The following is a 21116-nucleotide window of genomic DNA, read 5'->3' on the forward strand; positions in this document are numbered from 1 at the left end:
CTCTTCTGTGAGGGGCTGAGGTCAGATGCTTCCTGGCCCAGAGAGAAGCTGCAAGCCACAGCTCACATGTTAGAGCTGCAGCACGCCTGGCCAAGCCGGGGGCGGGGGGACGAGACCCTGTAGGACATGTGTGTGTAGGGGTGAGGGACACACTTCCCTTGCCAGAGGTGCACAGCTCCACGGAGCAGAGTCGGCCGCTGACAGCGGTGCCCGGCGCACTGTGGAGGGCGACGCCCCAGCCCTGGCGCACGGATGGGATGGCAGGAGAAAGAGCCTGCTGGGGTGGGGGGGCAGTGCAGAGCATCCCCCATCCCTGCTTGGGGCCACGGGTCTCGCCCAGCTCCAGCCAGCCCCAGGGACCTGCAGGGGCTCCCAGCACGCAGGGCCAGGCCACAGACTGCTCCCAGACAGAGCCCTCCAATTCACCTCACCAGCCCCTAAGGGTTGGTGGGCTAATGCCTGAGCCCTGCCAACGGCCTTCCAGGCACCAGGCTTGATTCTCCACTCGCCCATGTGCCCGTGACACTCCTGCAGTGAGGCCAGGCAAGTGAGAGGCTCCAGCTGTGTCAGGCATGGTGGGCAAAGCAGGAAGCTGGAGGGGGGATCCACTGGGTGGGCTGAGCCCTGCAGAGCCCCCGTATCTCTACGAGGTCTGGGCCTGGTGCCCCTTGCAGCCTGCCCTTGGCACTGCCCCATGGCCAGGCTGAGCAGCCCCAGACATGCTCCCCACAGCGGAGGCGGCCCGGGGCCCTGGAGACTAACTAGCTGGATCTAACCCTTGCAATCCTGGGACCAGCTCAGTGACTGCTCGGGAGGTGGGCAGGGGCGGCTGTTGGAGGAGGAGCTACTAGTGCTGGGCTAACTTCCCCATGCAATGCACTGCTAGCATCCCCCCGGGGTCTGCCCTGCCCAGGCAATGCCTGGAAATGCCCAGGCTGCGGGTGGGTAAGTGGGTGGTGCTCGCACTCTGCCCTCGGGCAGCATCACGCCAGGAGTCACCATGGAGCCTGCAGGGAGGGGGCAGGGCTGTCAGGCCGTGTGCCACCCCTCTGGGTCCCTGGGTCCCAGGATGCTTAGGGGGCAGCCCTGCCACACCTCGGAGCAGAGAATCCAGGGCATGCAGGAGGACAAATGACAGGTGCTCAAGGGCTCTGCCTGCCCCAGAGCAGAGTGGGGGGCAGCACGGGGCCCTCCCTGAGCCTGCCCTACTGAGCCCACCGCAGGGGATTTGTGCCCAGTGTGCAGCGGGGCGAGGGCTTGTTCGGCTGCCAGGGGGCGAGCTGCTGGCAGCTGCCAGGGAACGGGTCAGACCCAGGAAGGCCTTTCACGCCGGGGTGGGGCAGGGCGACTCGCTGCAGAAGTCCAGTGTTTGGCACAAAGTTTCTGCTCCCAGCTCCCTCCATATGATGTCATCGCACCATGAGGGCACAGGCCTGCGTGTGACATCACACTTGTCACCATGGCAGAGCTCTGACGCTGCCTGTGGCCGGGAGCAAGTTCAGGCATCGGGTCTGGGGGCAGGACGGTCTAATGGAGAGAGCACTGGGGGCCGGCCAGCTCGATTCCTGCCATGAGCCCACGGGTGGCCTTGACTAAGCTGCCTAGTCACTCTGGGGCATGCGGTGGGGCTGAGCCTTCTGCACTCGGAGTCTGTGGCGAGGGGTGCTAGAGACGTACCTGGAGCCTCGGCCCAGAGCGGGTGTCACCGACATGCTGCCGCTGGTCTTGGCACAGAAGTGACGGTGAACTCTGGTGCTCCCACCTGGTCCTGGGCCAGTGAGTCACAGAACTGGGGCTGAGAACACAATGATGTATCTTAGCTGGGGCTCAAAGGGGAACTGTCCCCAGGTGAGGCATCTTGTGACCCAGCAGGGTCGTGCAAATCGTCAGCAGGTGGGATCTGGAGCTTAGTGCAGGAGCCTCTCCAGCACGGGCTAAAAGCCCACTGGCTGTTAGCTAAGGCAGGAGAACAGCCTCATTTTCTCTCTCTCTAAGTGGCCTCGGTGCCACTAGATGGGCCAGAACCACACCCAGGAGGTGTGGGGGGGTTATACAAATACTGACAGAGCAGGGCTGGGAGCCTGAGTCCCCTTTACCCCCAGGCAGAATGGGGGCACACGGCCCTGCTCCATGCCCCCCCTGACAGAATGGGGGCACATGGCCCTGCTCCACGCCTCCCCTGGGCAGAATGGGGGCACATGGCCCTGCTCCATGCCCCCCCGACAGAATGGGGGCACACAGCCCTGCCCCACACCCCCCTGGACAGAATGGGGGCACACGGCCCTGCTCCATTCCTCCCCGGGCAGAATTGGGGCACCCGGCACAGCTCCATGCCCCCTGGGGTGGCACTCTACTCCGCACAACGAGTAACAATGGTGCCCAGGGGCAGGGGCAGCAGTTCCTCCTTGGGCTGCAAGGGCAGGGGTGCAAGTGCAGAAACTTAGCTCTGGCACCAGGTCTCCTAGTCCTGGGGGCACAGCGAGGGGAAGGAGAAGGAATGGAGGAAGGGAGCGCGAGGCAGGCAGAGTCATCTGTCCACTCAGGAGGCTGGCTGCACAATGCAGCCCAGCAGGTTGGGGCGAGCCCGGCACAGCCTGTATTAGCCGGCCGGGTTCATGATCACCCCCAGTAGAGTGTCGAGCTGTCACCTGTCACGATGGGCTGGGAGCACCCCTTGCTGGTTGCACTAACGCTGCCTTGCTGAGCGCTGCCACAGGAAGGCCAGGTGCCCCTGGGCTTGACCTGCTTTCTGTTGTATTTGGGGCTAGCTGCTGGGGCCCTGGAAACACCGGGGCCAGTAAGGGGCAAACAGGGCGCAGGATCCTCTGCACTCTGCACAGCTCCAGTCACAACCCAGTATGGGGCAGGGCCCTGCCTTTCACCCGACAGCCAGCTGGGTCCCGGTTCGCTCACGCAGCAGCCCTCTCCACGCATCGGCTGCTCTGACTGCACTGGGAGCTGTGAGCACACAACACAAGGCAGCTTTTACCCACCACTGAAATGCAATCGCCTCTGGCGTCGAAAGGGGCAGCTGCTCAAGACTACCCAGCATTTCAGGACAAAGCCCAAAGAAGTCGTCTGGGGAACGCACCTCCTCAAACTGCACTCTCCCTTTGCCAAAGCACCACGCGAGGGGCAGGGTGCACCAGGGCTGTCCTTTAGGCCAGACCACCCAGGGCAGGGTGCCACACAGATGCAGGCCAGCTTGCTATGAATGATGGGCTGGGCAGCATCCCTGGGATGACCTGACTCTGCACTCGTCACTTGGCCTTGGAAACACGTCCTGAGGAGCCTCAGCCACGCCGGGAGCAGACGTGGCAGCACGGGGGAGGGGGCCGGGCTCCAGGGAGCCATGTGGAGGGAACACTGCACATGCCTTCCTGGGCAGAACCGCTGACATCTCCAGCACCTTGGCACCTGGGAGGGGCCGCTCACCTCCGCAGGTGATTGCTCAGCCTTGCAAAGGGGCCACCCGCAAGCAGCAGCTGCAGGGGAGGGAGGGGAAGATGCTGGCGTGAGCTCTCTGTGGGCTCTGAACTCCCAGGCACAAGCCTGCCTGATTCCCACAGGCCAGAGGCTGGCTGTGAGGGGCTCCCGGCCACGGCGTGGTGCATCCCGCTCAGAGCAGCGTCAGGCACGCCCTGGGCTGCCCTCAAATACACCGTGAGACCACAGCAGGGATGGCCCAGCCAGGCAGATTGCCACCTTCTCTTCCAGCTGGACTGCAGCCCCTTAGCCTCCATCAGCAGCCCTCTGCTCTCCCCATTGCCCTCAGCCAATGCGCCTCCACCCAGCCTGCCTCCACCGGTGCTGGGCCTCTCCTGAGCAGAGATGTGGGGGGACCCTGACCCTGACCCCGCAGCCCTCGAGAACAATCCCCTGGGGATGATGCTGTGTCCATGGCAGCCCAGCCTGGGCCTCCCCGCAGAAGCTAGGGCAGCCTGGGCCCTGGGCACAGGACAGGCTGAGCTGGGGGTCCTGGGGTGGAGCCTGCGGTTTGGAGGCTCCCGGGTCCCTGCTCCCTGCCTGATGCTAGAGAACTGAAGCCTGGATCTTCCCTGAGAGGCTCTAGGCCAGGGGTGGGGAGGGGGCGGAGAGCGAGCACCCCCCACCCCACTGAGATCAGTGTGTGGCCTGTGGCAGGGGGGAGCAAACCGCCCCCACCTGGGAGAGTGCAGGCCGACGCCATGGGGCCCTGCCCCTCATGCTGCTGGGAGAGGGACCGGTGGAGCCCGTATTGCCACCGGCCTCATGTGGGACAGAGCCAGTGTCAGAGCAGGGGCAGGCCGGGGGCTACAAGCGGAGCTGCCCCTCCGTCTGGGACTCACTCGCCCGCCTGCCCGCAGTGGTCGAGTTCCCTGGCCCAGCTTGGTTTGTACAGAGCGAGCAGGAGCTCAGCTGCTGGGCACCCCAGCGCCATGAGCCGGACGAGCACACCCCATGGGAACCGCGCTCTGACTGGCCCTGGCGGGCCAATCCTGGTGCTCCACCAGACAGCAATGGTGCCAATAGCCCCGCTGGTGACCCATGTCACGGAGTCCCGGGCGATGCTCTGGAACTGCTCCCACTAGCCAGTCAGGACTTTGGGGAGCCTCCTCTCCCTTGGAGCAGACTTGTCAGGGCAAGAAGCTCACACGTCTTCACCTCCTGGGTCTCTCCTTGGAGCATTCAGCATCCTCTGCCCCCGTGTGCTTCCAACAGCGAGCCCACCAGGCGGGTCTCGGGGAAGCCACGGGTTTGCACCCCCTTTGCAGTCAGACATGACTCTCAGCCAGCAAACAGAGGTTTATTCGATGACAGGAACAGGGTCTAAAACAGAGCTTGTAGATACAGCGAGCCAGACCTCGGCCGGTCCATTCTGGGGGGCAGTGAGCCAGACCCTAGGTCTGCACTTCACTCCTTGTCCCCAGGTAGCTCCAGACTAACCTCCCTCCAGCCCCTCCTCTCTGCAGCTCCTTTCCCGGCCAGGAGGTACCTGATCCCTTTGTCTCCAACACTTTCAGCTGGCACTTTCAGAGGAGGGCCCAGGCCATCGAGTTGCCTAGAGCAAGATGCGTGGCAGTTAGGGGCACTGGCCCCTTCCTCTGTAGCAATCACACACCCTTATCCCACCACCAAGATACTTAAGAACTGCCTAGGGGACACTGAGGCACCAACACAGTATTCAGAGCAAACATTAGGAACAGTCCCAGTTCGTCACACCCAGTATGGAGGGGGTCGGGGGGTAGGCCTGCCCCAACCCACAGCAGAAAGAATGGGGTGGGGAGGTGGGGGCACTGTTCCCATGCAGCCTGAGGCAGATTCTCTGCCATCCCAAGTGCCAGCCCTCACCCCCCTCTCGGCCATTGGCTGGTGGCACGTGCCCAGGGCAGAGATGCCTTATCTAATAAATTACCCACTAATCACTCTGATAAGGGGTGCTACTGGCATGAAGGGAGCAATAAACATTAACCCCGCCAAGTCCGGCTCAGAGCCAGGCCCAGCCCTGCTGGGGGGCAGGGAACAGCCCCCCATGGGAGGCAGAGTGGGGGGCTCCACACTGACCCCGTGCCAGCAGGACTAGCCGACAGCCCAGCTGGTCTGCCCCCTCCTGAGGCTGCCCAGTGTGGGAGCAGGTGAACCTGCCCTGCAGGCCCCTGGGGCTGGCCCCATGGCAGACCTGGATTCCCGGGCTTGGGGATTCCCAGGGAGCAGCGAACCTGTAGGCTGTCCCCGTCCTCCCCTGCCCAGTGCCAGGGTACTAGACTATCCAGCATCAACCCCCCATTTGTCAGCCCCACGCAGCCGGAGCCCAAACTGAACCGCAGCCTTTGCCTGCCAGTGAGCCGGGCACTGGCTCTGAGAAGCCACACCAGCCTCTGCCCCACACCCCTTCCCTACTGATTTCCAGGGGGCTCAGGGTTCCAACTGCTGCTCTGACAGCCCCCGCCGGCTCTGCCCCCCAACAGCTATGGAGTCAGTGCTGTGGGGCTGCAGGTGAGGCTCCATCCTTCAGGCAGAGCTCCCGCAGCTCCGTTAGAGAGATGCCTCGTGACTGTTGAGGCGGGCGGCTGCCGAGCAGAGGGGCGATGTGCTGGGCCAGGTGCACCAGTCCGGGGCAGACCTTACCGGCAGTGCTGGCCCTTTGAGCTGCTGGGACTTTGTGCCGCATGTTTGCACACCAGCCATAAACGGCAGCACAACAAACCCTGGCCCAGCCGGAAGGGCAGTGCAAAGCAGCTGCCGTAGCAAAAGGGGTGAGGAGCCCAGGGCTGATGGCTCCCACTAGCACCCAACGGAGCAGGGACGGGACCCAGTGCTGGGGACACTCCAGACTCAGCCAAGCCCTCGGTGCTGCTGCAGTCACAGAGCCAGTGTGTGGGGAGCACCGGGGCACACGGCAGCACTTCTGCACAGACCCTGCCCCTGCCAGGGGCTCTCCCAGCACGCAGGTGACATGCCTGCCGAGAGGTGGGGGCTAGCTCGCTGGGAGAATTCTGCCAGGGACCGAGCGCTGGGCTGGGGGTGTCTCTCAAGCAGGTGGATTTTTCATACCCCAAGAGATGAAGTGTTACCCGAGTAAATTCCTGGTGTAGACCAGGCCTAAGAAACACAAGTCTGTGACTGTCGAAGAGCAGAAGAAACAGCACAAATTGTTACCATTACAGATCCTGCTGGCAGGAGGGGGTGTCCCATGAAAGGGGGCTCCTGGCTCCCAACTTTCTGAACCAGACCCGCGGTGCTGGGCTGACCCTTGGGTGAGAAATAGGTTAGTGGACAGTGTGCCGCGTGCATTGCTGCGTGCTGAGCGCCCGGGGAGCGGCCTAACGCTGACACACCACAGAGAGCGCTGGAATTACCCCCTCAAGAGCTCTGCCTGGCACCCCCCATGTGCAGCTTGCATGGCAGCAGGGCACAAGCAGAGACTGGTTCCTGGGACACCAGCCCTGGGCACCCCGCCCCTCTGGGGCACTTGTGAGCTGCCACGAATTCCTGCATGCAGTACCGAGGAGCGGGAGGGGCTGTGTCTGGGTGCCTGTCCCCTAGTGCAAGGGACGGTTAACACACCCTTAATGGGATGGAGACAGTTGACTCTAGGGGAGCAGAAATGCAGAGGCCTTTGGGGCCTTTACTCCCCTCCCCCCCCAGTCCCTGTGGGCCCTGGAGGACCAGGAGGGGTCAGGCCTGCTGGGAGGGGACGCGGATGGGGGCAGCTGATCAGAGCACAGGCCCAGCCATCTCTTTGGGCCCCAGTCTGCACTTGCTGCATCCGCACTCTGCAGCCCTCCATGTACGTGCCCTGGGGGGAGGGGGGCAAGTGGGGCAATTTGCCCTGGACACACAGGGGCCCCACAAGAATATAGTACTCTATAGGATTGCGACTTTTTTTTTTTATGGAAGGGGCCCCTGAAATTGCTTTGCCCCAGGCCCCCTGAATCCTCTGGGCAGCGCTGGCCCACAGGCTTCCCACCTCACCTGCGGTAGTGCTTTGCTAGCCAGCTCGGGATCCGGCCAGCCCGGGGGAAGCTGGCTGGCTCGTGTGTTCCCTCGCCCCGGCCCGGGTTGTGACAGTATCTGGAAAGCAGGGTGAAGGAAGTTCCTCAGCCTTGGATCTTGAGCTCAAGGCCGAATGCAAAGCAGCATCACAATTTCAAGGACACAAACAACTCAAAGGTTTCTAAGACAACACATGCAGCGATTACTCACCTGCCACGGAAGCCACTACCACTTCCCACATCAGAGCTGGGCGAGGCCACAGCAGAGCTGGGGGGCCTTACAGCCAGTTCTTCATGTAAGGCTTGAGCCTGCCCCATGGAATTTGGAGTGGCTGAGCCTGAAGGCGCTGGGGAGCCGGCAGCGAAAGTGACAGGGGGTGTCACTGGCTGCGAGGGGCTGGGAGGGATACCAGGCAGCAGGTGACACTGGGGAAGCAGAAAGTGACCCACCGACAGGTGAAGGGGGATGTGGGAGTAACCTGAAGGGCTGAACCTCAGGGGTTACAGTAGTGCCGGGCTCCAGGGCCGAAGCCAGCAGGCAGGGATACTGTTTGCACACGTCTCTGGCTCAGCCCCTTGGCAGAGAGACCGGGGCTGAATGAACCTGCCTCCTCGCTGCCTGGGAGCCTGCCCAGGTAGTGCTGGGGCCACGTGCATGGGGCAGATCGCACCTCTGCTGGCAGAAGGGCGTGAGAACTACTCTGCCACCAGCCCCCTTTCACTGCTCTCCCTGCCAGCAGGAGCCTGCCCTTGGCAAGGCCTGCCCAGCTGCAGGGTTGGCGTGGTCCCAGCCACGGGCGCAAGGGAAGTTCTCAGCAGTCAGCGAGGAGCTAACGGCTCCCCGGAGGAACCGCTGGTTAGTTCAAGAACCTGGGCGGTTACTCGCGGCAGAACAATGCTGCCCATGTGCAGCGTTTTATCATGAGCAAACACGACTCTAGAGCCAACAGCTGCTGAGGAGGCGCGGTAGCTGGAGGGTGGGAATTGCGCCCGGGGCCAAGACAGCAGGTCCACAGGGAGCTGGGACCTGCCCTAGGTGCTCTGTGCAGCCAGGGTTTTGCTCTGCTTGGCAGTGACAGAACCGGAAGGGACCCGGGCCGCTAACGGACAGAGGAGCGCACCAAGGCCTATCCTTTCATTGAGAAGTTTATTTGGTTCCATCATCACAGAGATGTCTGATAAATATACAAACCCAGGATCCTTCTGGAGCACTAACTCCAATAAGTTAGCAATAAATAACGGGAGTGTATAAATAAATCCCTACTAAAGTGCACATTTTGCTCAGAGTGTTAGGTGGCACGAGCCCCCAGGGAGCAGCCCTGCGGAAACCTGCCTCCGGGGTTTATCTGTCTAGGGGGGGGAAGAACCCATCTCCTCAGGCACATAGGGCGGAGGGGGCTAAGTGACCATGGCACGGCCAGAACAGGACCCTGCTGGGACTGACGGGTCCGGCCCTTGGTGACTGCGCTGCCCCCAGCAAGGCTGCAGGCACTCTGGCCACACTGGTGTCCCCTAAGCCACATTCAGCCAGTTCCAAGCTGAGCAGGATGCAGGGGAGATGAGGCGCAAACAGACCTGTTTTCTCATGTCTGAACTAGCCGCTGGCAGAAGGGGCATGGAGGGGCCTGGGTCAATGCAGTGGGCCTTGGGTGCCAGGGGTATGACTGTAAACACGCCCATGCCATTGCACCCAGGGAAAGTTTGCATAGATGGCAGGTCTTTAAGAAGCACACTCAGTGGCTGCCTCTCTCAGCCCTGCCATGAGACTAGCTGGGCCAGAGGCATTTGGCAATGGGGCTCATGTGCGCCCATCCTCAGGCACAGTGACACTTGGTGACGATCATGTCCTCAAAGAGCGTGGAGACGAGTCTCCCATCACTGTTGTAGTGCATGAGCACCATGGGGTCATAGCCCGCGGGCACGCAGCAGGGGGCGGGCGTCTCTTTGGACAGGGTGTGCATTCGGGCTTTGATCTGGGCATGCATGCTGGCCGGCTTGTAGTTGTGAGGGCAAGATCCTTCACAGAACTTCATGTAGTAGCTGTTCGGGGCAATCACCCAGTCGGACCAGCCAATGTCTTGGAAAGACACTTTGAGGGACTTGAGGCAACATTTTCCATCACTCTTTCTGCATTCCTCCTCTAGCGCCCTGACTTTCCTCAGCCTGGAGCCCAAGTGCTCCTGGGTTTCCACCTCTAGGTTCAGCATCTCAGCTTCCTGGCTGGTGCGGTTGATGGCGAGAAAGGTAGAAACGTCTGCAGTGAATACCAGCTGCAGATGGAGTCTTTGCTCTGTGCTCGCTGCCCAATGCCGGACAGCGGCCCCCAAGTCGAGGCTCAGGGTCGTGGCATCGAGGGTGTAGGAATGTAGGAGTTTGGGGTGCCTGTTGCGCTGCTCAGGCTCTGGCAGCTGGTAGATTTCTACTCGAGACGGCCAGGAGGCATTGAGTCTGGAGACATCCTGAGTGCTGAGAGATTTCTCGAAGAGTCTCAGCTCAGCCCTCACCACGCTGACCTCCTGGTGGAAGGCCTTGGTCCGGGACAGCACGAGATTGTAGCAGGAGCTGCCAGCAGAGGCTTCCATCTGGCGCTCCACTGCAGAGAGAGGAGGCAGCGAAGGGTTAATAGGGGCAGCTTTTCCACATCGCCTCTTTCTGGTCCTGCTATGAACTGCCCACCCTGGCACAAGCCAGGATCTCAGATTCCCCTTGGCATTGTGCAATGTGACACGTGTGTTATCCTTGTGCGCTGCACATGTACACGTGTACGTACTAGCCCTTCCGTGGCTGTGCACTATGCAGAGTGAGGACTGCCAGGGGCACGACTGCCATGTGCTCGCTGTAGGGAAGCCCCTTTCTCCAGGTCCCATCTTTGCACACACAGACCTTCCCTAGGCCACCCGGCCTGGGGCTCCCATGTGCCCAGGCTGGCAGGTGCCCAGCTGGGTCCTCACAGCACTCCCCGGTGATCCCCATTTCATAGCTGGGGAAACTGAGGCAGAAAGTCAAGGACTTGCCCCAAGGCTCACAGGCAGTCTGCGGCAGAGCAGGGCTGGGTCTCCCCAGTGCCAGTCCAGTGCGTTAGCCCCGTGTTATCACAAGCCCCAGGTAAAAGTTATGGCCTCACCCTCCATGAAGCAAACATGGTTAGAAATCCGCTCCCACCCAACAAAATATCCATGCTAGGTAAGGAAGAGATAGAAGCCTTCCCGCAGCAATGGCTCTGCCCAAGTGTTATAACAACTCCCAGGTCCTGGGCAAACTTCAACTCTGCATAAGCCCCCCGCCCCCCTCCCATTAACCGGCCTGTGTCCTCTGAACACGCAGCCAGTTCAGCTTGGCCAGGTAGGACCCGTCTGACCATGCCCCCAACTCAGCCTCAGCCAAACAGAGCTGCAGCGACACCTAACGGTCTGCAGCTGCCCCCGGCCGAACACGCCCAGCTCCCCGGGCTCTGCTCTAACAGCTGGACCATCGCTCGGGGGACCTGCTTTAGCCCTTGCTGGGTGCTGTCAGCGGCCTCTGCATCCTAGAGCCAGGGCAGTGCGGGGCGACGCTTGCGTGTGCCAGAGAGCTCAACACGAGGCCTGTGCGCCACTGGGAGCCCAGAAACCACGGGGGGGAACGGGGTGTTTCCCACCTGCTGTGAGGGGAGGAGGCCTCCAGCAATGTCCCTGGCCTGTTGTATGGGAGTCAGAGGTGCTCAGCACTTCAGGGATCAGGCCAAGGGACCACACCCCAGGAGCCCTGACCCCGCCCTGTGCAGTAACTGTAGGACCATCCCATGCAGTGCATGGGAATAGGCCTTTCAGCCCCTCCCTCCCAGGGTGCCTCTAATCCTGTCCCACACCGGCATGCGATGGAGTGCGGGAGAGGGGAGCACACGACCTGACCCAGCCCAGGGAGAGGTTTGCAAACCCTGGTCCCTTCAGTTTCCCCTGCCCCACCTCACGTTTCCTGGCCAGGGAGCATCATCAGCCTTGGCCAGACAAAACCCAGGCGTCGGAGCCCAAATCAGGGGGTTAATAATGGCAGCTGGAGGCTTTTTGTTCTCCTTCCTGCTGAAGGTCCCTGGGCTGCTCTCTGGTCTCAGTTCCCTTCCATCAGCGCAGTCAGCCATGCTCGGGTCCCGGGCCCACTGGGCTGCTAGACACCAGCTCCCTTTTGGCTGACACATGACAGCCGAGATTTTCACAAAGCCACTTGCCTCCAGGAGCTGGGGCTGTAAATAAACCAAATATCACAAGAGCAAAGCCAGGGGCAGAAGTGGAACCCGAAGCAGTCTAGGAAGTGCCTCCATTCTGGCATCTGTCTGTTCCCAGGGCCGTGAGAAGGGCCCAGAGGCCAGGCAGAGCCCAGGGCAGGAGACTTGCTGCTTCTAGGCCAGAGGTCCTGACAATCTTTGGGGAAACAGCTGAACTTGCAGATGCTTTTGGGAACCCAAATACCCAGCTTCAGCCTAGACTAATGGGCCACTGGAGAGCCAGGCCCCAGCCACGTTTGGCTAGTTTGAATTAGCAAAGCAAGGGGCTGCAAAGCCCCCGTGCCAGAGCTGCCGGCCGGACCTCGCTCTGCAGGAGCCGGCTGGTGTCAGCATGGAGCATGCAGTGCCGAAGGAAGACCTGATTCTGTGAATCTGCCCCAGCCATTCTACCACGGCTCAGGCCTGGGAGCACTTTGCCAAGAAAAGCCGGCAGAGGGCAGAGACCCCCTCCCCAACCAGGAGGTCAGGCTAAGGGAAGGGGACTCGCTCTGGCAGCTGGGTTCAAGGGCTGCCTGACCACCCAGAGCCCTGCGAGGAAGAGGGACCCCCACGACTCCTGTGTGCTCCCTCCAGGCACCTGGAAAAACAAGGATTAGGCAAAGTCTCATTTGTTCCTTTCTGAAGGTCAGCAGGGGCCGAGGGCCCCACAGCTCCCGCCTCCCAGTCTCTAGGCCCACCAGGCACTGGCCGCTACTGCCCACGCAGGAGCAAAGCACTCCCCCTGGGGAAGGCGCTCACCAGCCTTCTCCTTGGGCAGAGCCCCCAGCCCCCACGCAAGGTGCTGCGTGAACACACAATGGAAGACAATCCCTGCCCCACAGAGAGCAGCCTGATCAGGAGGAATCCGCTGCCACGATTGCATGGGTCAGTGACAAGCACAAATCGATGGCTCCACGTTCCTACAACGTTTTCCTTAAGCCAATAAATAAATAAATATAGATCGGTGTCCTGGCCCCCGCCTGCCCCGGCCCGCCCAAGCAGCATGAAGTGGACAGTTGCTGCAGCTGGTGTGTGCCCGGCACAGCACTCACGGCTTCTGTCTCCCACGTGTGGGTCCACCGGCACTGAGCCACACGCGGTGAGTCAGTGTCAAGAGCTCTAAGGGGCCTCAACCCTCCTTGGCTCCACACTGGGCCAGTCCAACACCAAGAACCCACTGCCCAGCTTTGCTAGACCCCAGACTGGCCACCTGGGAACAATGCAGCCCTCTCCCTAGCTCCCGGGGCCCCACAGGCAGGTTTCTCTGCATTCCCAGGGCCGGGGCAGCAGTTTCAAGAGGGCCTCAGGAGTGGAGTCAGGGGGTCATGGGCTTCTAGGTGAGGGCAGCACCTCTGAAAGTTTCTCCTCAGCTGCTCAGAGAGAAAGTGAAACCGGAGGCACAGCCCAGACGCCCGCAGATGCGCTCAGCTCTCAGAGAGCCAGGAGGTTAACAGTGACTGCCAGGGTCAGTCAGGCCAACCCCCTGCCAAGATACGGGAGGAGTTGGGTTGCACTTCTCCAGGCTGCGTTGGAAACCTCCAGCAAAGGAGCTTCCCCAACCTCCTCAGGTCTGTGCCATTGTCCCACTGCTCCAACAGCCAGGACATTTTCCCTCTCGGTTGATTTCACTTACGCTTTGGAGTCAGGAGGTGAAGCGTCCTGGCCGGGGCTGACACCTGACTTTCTGCCCTGCTCCAGTTCCCCCTCAGCTGGCTGAGTTTCTCTCTGTAGAGCTGGCGTGCTCTTCTCATCCCGTCCTGGTCCAGCCTCTGCCGGAGCACGGGGGGCTCCTGCAGCCCCAGCCGGTCCAGGATGCCCCTTTGGATTGTTTCGAGCTGACGCCTGTTCCCAGCCCATCCGTGCGGCCGCAGTTCCACGCTGGAGAGGAGCAGCAGCAGGCAGGTGGCGGCATACCTGAAGTGCTGCCCTGAGCTCTGCATTGTGCAACAGGCCAGGCAGTGGAAGCGGCACCGAGGTTGCGCAATTTCTGTCTATATTTATAGCGCACTCTGGACATGCAGCTTTCATCAACGTCTGTGAGGGAAATGAATGAAATGGACCAGACCTGGCTTTATACTGAGCTGAACCTTGCCCGCCTTCCACATCCCTCCACTCCCCCTCCACTCACTTGCTGCCTTACGTCACTGTGTGAAGCAGTAAACAGATACAGCAGGAATCTCTCCTGTCCCCTGGCCTGGGGAAGATCAGCCCTGGTGGAAGAGCCGCCCTCCCAGCCAAGGGCACTTGGCTGAAATTTTATGGGTGAGCTTGGACAGCGCTGAGGCCTGGTGATTTGTGGTGTGTTTTGCAGCTATGGAGACGGCAGGAATGATTAACAACCAAGAGAAGCTTCTCCATGGTCGGCTCTTGGAACTAAGCATTTGCCTTCCATGTCCCCTTGGTGTGTTAGCACGGGGCCCGGGGAGTCCTCGCGGGGACCATCTGGTACAGAGAGGGTTGAGGCAGGGGAGGCAGCAAGCAGCCGGGGAGAGCAGTTTGGAGAAAATAACCCACCCGGAGTCTGCCTGGAAGTCTCAGCAAGGCAGCACCTTCCCAAGGCTGGAGCCATCCTGTTAACACTGCTGCCAATTTGTGCATTTCTGACCCTACGGTGCTGTAACTGCAGTGCTGCCTCGAAGGCTGGAAGCAGATGTGGCAATTTCCTGCAATGGCCTCGTGAGACCTTATTGATTGACGTTTATTTGTTCCCTTGAAGTCCATTGTGCAAGATGCAGCGGGTGTGTCTTCCTGTGGATTGGGGCTGTGGGTAACTCCTCTAGGGACAACCGCCATGGGGGCCGGCGAGCTCAAGGAGCCCCACTGCCAGTGCACAGGGAAGAAGGGAGGTTTGAGACAGTAACTGATAAGTGGATTTCCTAAGAAATACCCCAGCAGAGGTTATTCCAAATTCCCCACCTCCCGCTGTGTAAAACCCCAGGCTTTCGAAACATCACCCTGAGGCATGTGATTGGCTGCTGATTACCTGTTCCCGGAGATCAAAGGTTCCGGCTCTATAAACGGGCTGAGCTGCCCAGCCCAGGGTCTGGGTCTAAGCTGAGAGCTATGAACTTGGAGCTACAGGAAGCCCCTGGTATGGCTTTCAGAACTGACGCCTGCCCAGGAGCGAGGCTGGCGCTGGGAAGCCTTTTAGCGAGTCTGCCCTTGTGCTGGCTCCTAGAGGTTCTCTCTGTAACACTCTCCTGCTCAGAGCCGTGGGGCCATGTGCCTGGAGTGCTAGGCTGGAAGGAAGCACAGCCTGGCTGACGGGGATGTCACAGCGTAAGCGTGAGGGAGAGACACGAGCCGGGAGGGGGAATTTGGCTGCAGTTCCCTGATGCTAGGACAGCAGGACACAGACCCACACTGGACACTTGGTGCCCAAACTGAGTGTCACGGAGTCACCAGGCGATGCTCTGGAACTGCTCCCCACAAAGCCAGGCAGGACTTTGGGGAGCCTCCTCTCCCTTGGAGCAGACTTGTTCAGGGCAAGAAGCTCACACAGCTTCACCTCCTGGGTCTTTCCTTGGAGCATTCAGCATCCTCTGCCCCTCCGTGCGCTTCCCACAGCGAGCCCACCCAGGCGGGGTCCTGGGGAAGCCACAGGGTTCTGCACCCCCACTTTGCAGTCAGACGTGACTCTCAGCCAGCCAGTAACACAGAGGCTTATTCGATGACAGGAACAGGGTCTAAAACAGAGCTTGTAGATACAGCGAACCGGACCCCTCGGCTGGGTCCATTCTGGGGGGCAGTGAGTCAGACCCGCCCCGTCTGCACTTCACTCCTCGTCCCCAGCAAGCTCCAGACTAACCCCCCTCCAGCCCCTCCTCTCTGCTCAGCTCCTTTCCCAGGCCAGGAAGTCACCTGATCCCTTTGTCTCCAACACCTTCAGTTGGCACCTTTGCAGGGGAGGGGCCCAGGCCATCAGTTGCTAGGAGACAGAACGTCAGGTGCACTAACCCTTTGCTCTGCAGCAATCACACACCCTTATTCCACCACCTAGATATTAAGAACTGCATAGGGGACACTGAGGCACCAACACAGTATTCAGAGAAAACATTAAGAACATCCCTAGTTCATCACGCTGAGCTGCTTTAAAGAGGTGCAAGGGCGGGTGGCTCAGCGCGCTCTGGAAATCAGATCCCCCCGGGGAGTCTCAGGCTGGGCTGCCAGAAATCGAGGTGCCCAATGGCACCAGTCACTCTTGAAAATCTTGGCCGATGAATTCCTGGTTCTGCTGTAAGCCAGACCTGCCCAGGGACAGCTGCGCCTGCCACGCTCCGACCCTGGCCTAGAGCCAGAGTGGTTTGGCTGAATGTGGGGCAGACTCTGTCCTTGGGCATGTGGCTACCAGCCCCTGGGAGCTAACACCAGGGCTGAAGCTGGTTCTTCACAGTGATCCTCCCCTCCAGTGCTTGTCCTGCCTCCCTTTCCAGCTGCTCACGCCTGGACCTGACATCAGCTGGCAAAGATGCAAGAGGCCTCCTGTCAAATTCTTGAATTTGGGGCCATTTCCTAAAGCCACCTGCAGCCCCTGGTGAGCACCACATGAGAAGTGAAGCCAGCCTGGGGGCAGCGTGGGAGTCTACGTGGGCTCCGGGCGCATGCGTTGCAGTGAGCCAGGGCGCAGGGTTGCACTTGAACCCAAAGAAAGAAGAATTGTCCCGACGGGTCTGTGAGCCCAGCCTCCCTGGACCAGCACAGCGTGCAGAGGAAGGGCACCCTCTAGTGCCCATGAAGGACACTTCTAGCTTCCACTTTGAGGGCTCCAGCGTTGCAGGAATTGAAGCTAAAGAGATGATGGGCAATGACACCCCTCCCTTTGCTTAGGCAGCTGGAGCCAAGGGAGCTGGTGCCTGGCCAGAGTCTTGCTCCATTATCTAGTTTCACAGCTGGGCTGGGAGAGGAAGGAGGAGGTGACGTGGCTCCTCGCCCCTCAAGCATGCACGACGCAAGGTTCTCTTCAGTGGAGGGAACCACAGACATCTCACAGGTGGCAGCCTCCCTCGGCCACAATCTCCCCCCCCCAAGCCCCATTTCAGCTGGAGGAAGGCACAGATCTGGGGGGTTACGACCAGAAGGGACCATTGTAGCAGCCAGAGGACAAGGTGCTCGGAGCTTCACATTTAACATCTGCCGTGGGGCGGATTCTGCTGTTCTGTGCTGCTTCCTGGCTGGAGCACATTCAGGACAGGACCTCGCCTCTGACACTATAGGAGAAGCCTGATGATCTCTGGTGCCTCCTGGCTTCTATCCTGGCCCTTCCGCCTCACTGAATAATTGTGGCATGCCAGGAAGGTGCGGGGGGAGGATACTTGCCTGTTCTCAGGGGACGAGGGGAATCTGCAGCAATTCAAGCAGACTCTGCTGAAAGGCAAAAGGATTGTCACAGAAGTCACGGCCCACACCAGCTACCATGCGCCGAGATGGAGCCGGACAATTCCCTACACAGAGATCACACTGAACTGGACAAAACATGAGCCCAGCCCAGCTCCCCACCACTTGGACCAGTGCCGATAGCTGGCATGGGACTCGGAGGATCTGCTCCCTCTGGCAGTGCACAGCGTACCTGCATCAACCAGGGGCCCAGCTTGGGCGCTTGCAAGCAGCAGGAGAGGTCAGTGAACAGGGGGAATCTCTCAGTTCAGCTCACACATGGGACAGAACCACCCTAAAAGGCAGACACTGATCTGAGCAGAAATCTTGACAGGTTGGTGTCACAGAGTCCCCGGGCGATGCTCTGGAACTGCTCCCCACAAAGCCAGGCAGGACTTTGGGGAGCCTCTTCTCCCTCGGAGCAGACTTGTTCAGGGCAAGAAGCTCACACGTCTTCACCTCAAGGAGAGATCCAGACAAGAGATCTTCACGATGGGGTCGCCCATCAAGGGGATCGGAGATGATGGGACGGATGGATGCAGAGCCTGAGAGAGCGAGAGGACGTGAAGAGAGAGGCAAGAGGCTGTGGAAAAGCTGCAGAAGAAGCAGCAGCAGCACGGACTGGTGATGGTGGAGTGGAGAGACCTAGGGGGCTGCCAGGGGTCAGTGGGGAAACACGCCTGCAGGGCGAGGCCCTGGGACAGAGGGAACTGTGGTGGTGCAGCCGCAGATGCTGAGGGACTGTGGACCTGGGTGAAGGTCCCTGGGGTGAAGCCCCTCGCCTGCCTATGGCCTGGGTCACAGCCTGCAAACCCCCTTGGGGAAGCTGCAGGGACAAAGTCTGTGGGGGAAGGGATTCCTGTCCCAGGAATGGATCCCCCAAGGGGAAGTAGAACTGAAGGGGAAACAGGAGGCAGCTGGCGGTGCCCCAGGAATCCACAGGTTCTCCCTCTCAAGCTGCTGGATGGGAGAGAGTGAGGGACCCCTGGACGCGAAAGGGAGGATTGGAAGGAGAAGGAAAAAGACCCCCTGGTGGATCTCTCCCTGCAGGTGGGAGCCAATCTCCCCATCGTGTTCCCATTCAGAGTCACTGGGAAAGCAACACAGATCCTGGAGAGAGAGGTCAAGGATATGCCGGCTTTAGATGGATCCAGGCCGTTTTAAACAGCCCATGGGCCTCATCCGTGGGGCTGATCCCTCAAGGAGGCAGGATGGTCTGGTTTTATGGGGGCTGTCAGAAGCTTAAAGCCATCACAGCGTCCGATGCGACCATGCCTAGGCTGGGGAGATTCTAGACCAGCAGAGGGGATGGAGAACTTGGCCTGGCAGACACTGAATAACTTGTGCATCTTTAGCCAGACCTGGAGGAACAGGTGTCCCGGTGAAGAGGGGGCTGGGCTGCCTCAAGGAGGTGGGACTGACGGAAAAGCTGGAAAAACTATAAGATTGGGGAGGACAAGATGTGTATCTGGGCCACAAAGGTGGGAGTGGCTGCCCAAGCCACAGAGCGGCCAAGGCCAGATGGGCTCTTAACCAAGAGAGCCCGAATCCGCAGCCCAGAGTGCTGGGAGAAGACCCTGTCCCAGTTTAAAGCCGAGTATTGGGTGGCAAAAGGGGTAAAGGCCGCATAAACCTTCCCACACGCGGCCTGCAAGTGCCATCAAGCACACTCAAGCCAAGAGAGGGCACAAAAACTGGGAGGGCCTGGTGTAACTCACCCAAGGAATGGGAGAGATGCTGGGCATCCCTGGGAAACGTTGGTGGGTTCGAAGCTTCCCCCAGGTCAAATGGCTGGAGTGACCTGGCTCAGTTCGGTCTCGAAGGGGGAGAGATGTGACGAACTGGAACTGTGTCCTAATGTTTGCTCTGAATACTGTGTTGGGTGCCTCAGTGTCCCTAGGCAGTTCTTAAGTATCTCAGTGGTGGGATAAGGGTGTGTGATTGCTACAGAGGAAGGGGCCATGCCCCTAACTGCCGGGCACTCTGCCTCCTAGCAATGATGGCCTGGCCCCTCCTCTGCAAAGGGTGCCAGCTGAAAGTGTTGGAGACAAAGGGATCAGGTGACCTCCTGGCCCGGAAAAGGAGCTGAGGCAGAGAGGAGGGGCTGGAGGGAGGGTGTCGTAGCTGCCTGGGGACAAGGAGTGAAGTGCAGACCTAGGGGTCTGGCTCACTGCCCCCAGAATGGACCCAGCCGAGGGGTCTGGTTCGCTGTATCTACAAGCTCTGTTTAGACCCTGTTCCTGTCATCGATAAACCTCTGTTTTGCTGGCTGAGAGTCAGCGTCTGACTTGCTAAGTGGGGTGCAGAACCTGTGGCTTCCCCAGGACCCGCCTGGGTGGCGCACTGTGGGAAGCCCCACGGAGGGCAGCGGATGCTGAATGCTCCAAGGAGAGACCAGCAGGCCAGGAGGTGGAAGACGTTGAGCTTCTTGCCTGAACAAGTCTGCCCGAGCGGAGAAAGGCTCCCCAAAGTCCTGCCTGGCTTTGTGGGAGCATTTTTCCAGAGCATCGACCGGGGACTCTGTGAACACCCATCCACGCCTGTCAAGATCTGCCTCAGATCAAGTGTCTGCCTTTAGGGTGTACTGTCCCATGTGTAGCTGAACTGAGAGATTCCCCCTGTTCCTGACCTCTCCTGCTGCGTTGCAAGCGCCAGCTGGCCCCTGGTTGATGCAGGTAGCGCTGTGCACTGCCAAGGGAGCAGATCCTCAGTCCATGCCAGCATCGGCACTGTGTCGCAAGTGGTGGGAGCTGGGTGGGCTCATGTTTTGTCCAGTTCAGTTAGCTATCATTGTTAAGGGACATTGTCCGGCTCATCTCGGCGCATGGCAGCTGGTGTGGGCCGTACTTTGTGACAATCCTTTTGCTTTCAGCAGAGTTGCTGAATTGCTGCGATTCCCTCGTCCCCTGAGAACAGCAAGTATTCCTCCCCCGCACCTTTTCTGGCAGCACCAATATTCAGTGAGGCGGAGGGCAGTGATAGAAGCCAGGAGCACCAGAGTCTCAAGGTTCCCTAATAGTGTCAGAGGGCGTGTCCTGTCCTGATGTGCTCAGCCAGAGCAGCACAGAAAACAGAATCCGCCCCACGGCAGATGTTAATGTGAAGCTCGAGCCACCTTGTCCTTGGCTGCTTTACAATGGTCCCTTCTGGTCGACCCACCAGATCTGTGCCTTCCTCCAGCTGAAATGGGGCTTGGGGGGGAGATTCGTTGGCCGAGGAGGCTGCCACCTGTGAGATGTCGTGTCCCTCCACATGAGAGAGAACGACTGCGTCGTGCATGCTTGAGGGCGAGGAGCCACGTTCACTTCCTCTTCTCTCTCCAGCCCAGCTTTGAAATAGATAATGAGCAAGAACTCTGGCCAACCACTCCTGCCTCAGCTGCCTAAAGCAAGGAGGGTGTCATTGCCTCATCCTCTTTTAGCTTCAATCCTGCAACGCTGGGCCCTCAAAAGTGAAGCTAGAAGGTGTCCTTCATGGTCATCTAGAGGCTGCCTTTCCCTGCACGCTGTGCTGGTCCAGGAGGCTGGCTCCAAGACCCGTCGGGACAATTCTTCGTTCTTCTGGTTCAGTGCAAACCCCGCTCGCGCCTGGCGTCACTGCAACGCATGCGACCGGAGCCCAGTAGACTCCCACGCTGCCCAGCTGGCTTCACTCTCATGTGGCAGGCTGCAGTCTAGGATGCCCAACGAACGAGCTTTGCAGGCTGGTCAGTATAAAGGAAGGCCCAGTCGAAAATTTACGGGCTGTGTTGCGGATGTAGAAAAGGCAGAGGGAGCAAGGGAAAGGGAGGGAAACAAGCACTAGGAGGGAGAGAGATCACTGTTGAGAAACCAGCTTCAGCCCTTGGGTTAGCTCCGCAGGGCTGGAAAGCCACAATGCCCAAGGCAGAGTCTGCCCCACAATTCAGCCAAACCACTTGGCTACGGCCGGTCGGAGCGTGGCTAGGCGCCAGCTGTCCCGGGCAGGTCTGCTTACAGCAGACCAGAATTCATCGGCCAAGATTTTCAAGAGTGACTGGTGCCATTTGG

At 60.0% G+C, this 21116-nt stretch overlaps 1 protein-coding gene across 1 annotated transcript; it reads right to left on the minus strand.

The window, feature by feature from the left end:
- Positions 1-8764: 8764 nt before the first annotated feature.
- Positions 8765-13655, minus strand: GDF15 (growth differentiation factor 15). The gene is made up of 2 exons (XM_032782773.2): positions 13349-13655; positions 8765-10068 (listed from the first exon to the last, which is right to left on the minus strand). The coding sequence occupies exons 1-2, from the start codon at positions 13653-13655 to the stop codon at positions 9290-9292; spliced, it is 1086 nt and encodes a 361-aa protein (XP_032638664.1). The 3' UTR covers positions 8765-9289.
- Between the last annotated feature and the right edge of the window lie 7461 nt (positions 13656-21116).

This window comes from Chelonoidis abingdonii, chromosome 11 (assembly GCF_003597395.2).
Source record: "Chelonoidis abingdonii isolate Lonesome George chromosome 11, CheloAbing_2.0, whole genome shotgun sequence".
Lineage (NCBI taxonomy): Eukaryota > Metazoa > Chordata > Testudines > Testudinidae > Chelonoidis > Chelonoidis abingdonii.

Coding starts and splice junctions, on each gene's coding strand:
- GDF15 (XM_032782773.2), bottom strand. CDS start 13,655: ATGCAGAGCTCAGGGCAGCACTTCAGGTATGCCGCCACCTGCCTGCTG. Junction 10,069..13,348: donor TCACCTCCTGACTCCAAAGC/GTAAGTGAAATC, acceptor CTCTCTCTGCAG/TGGAGCGCCAGATGGAAGCC.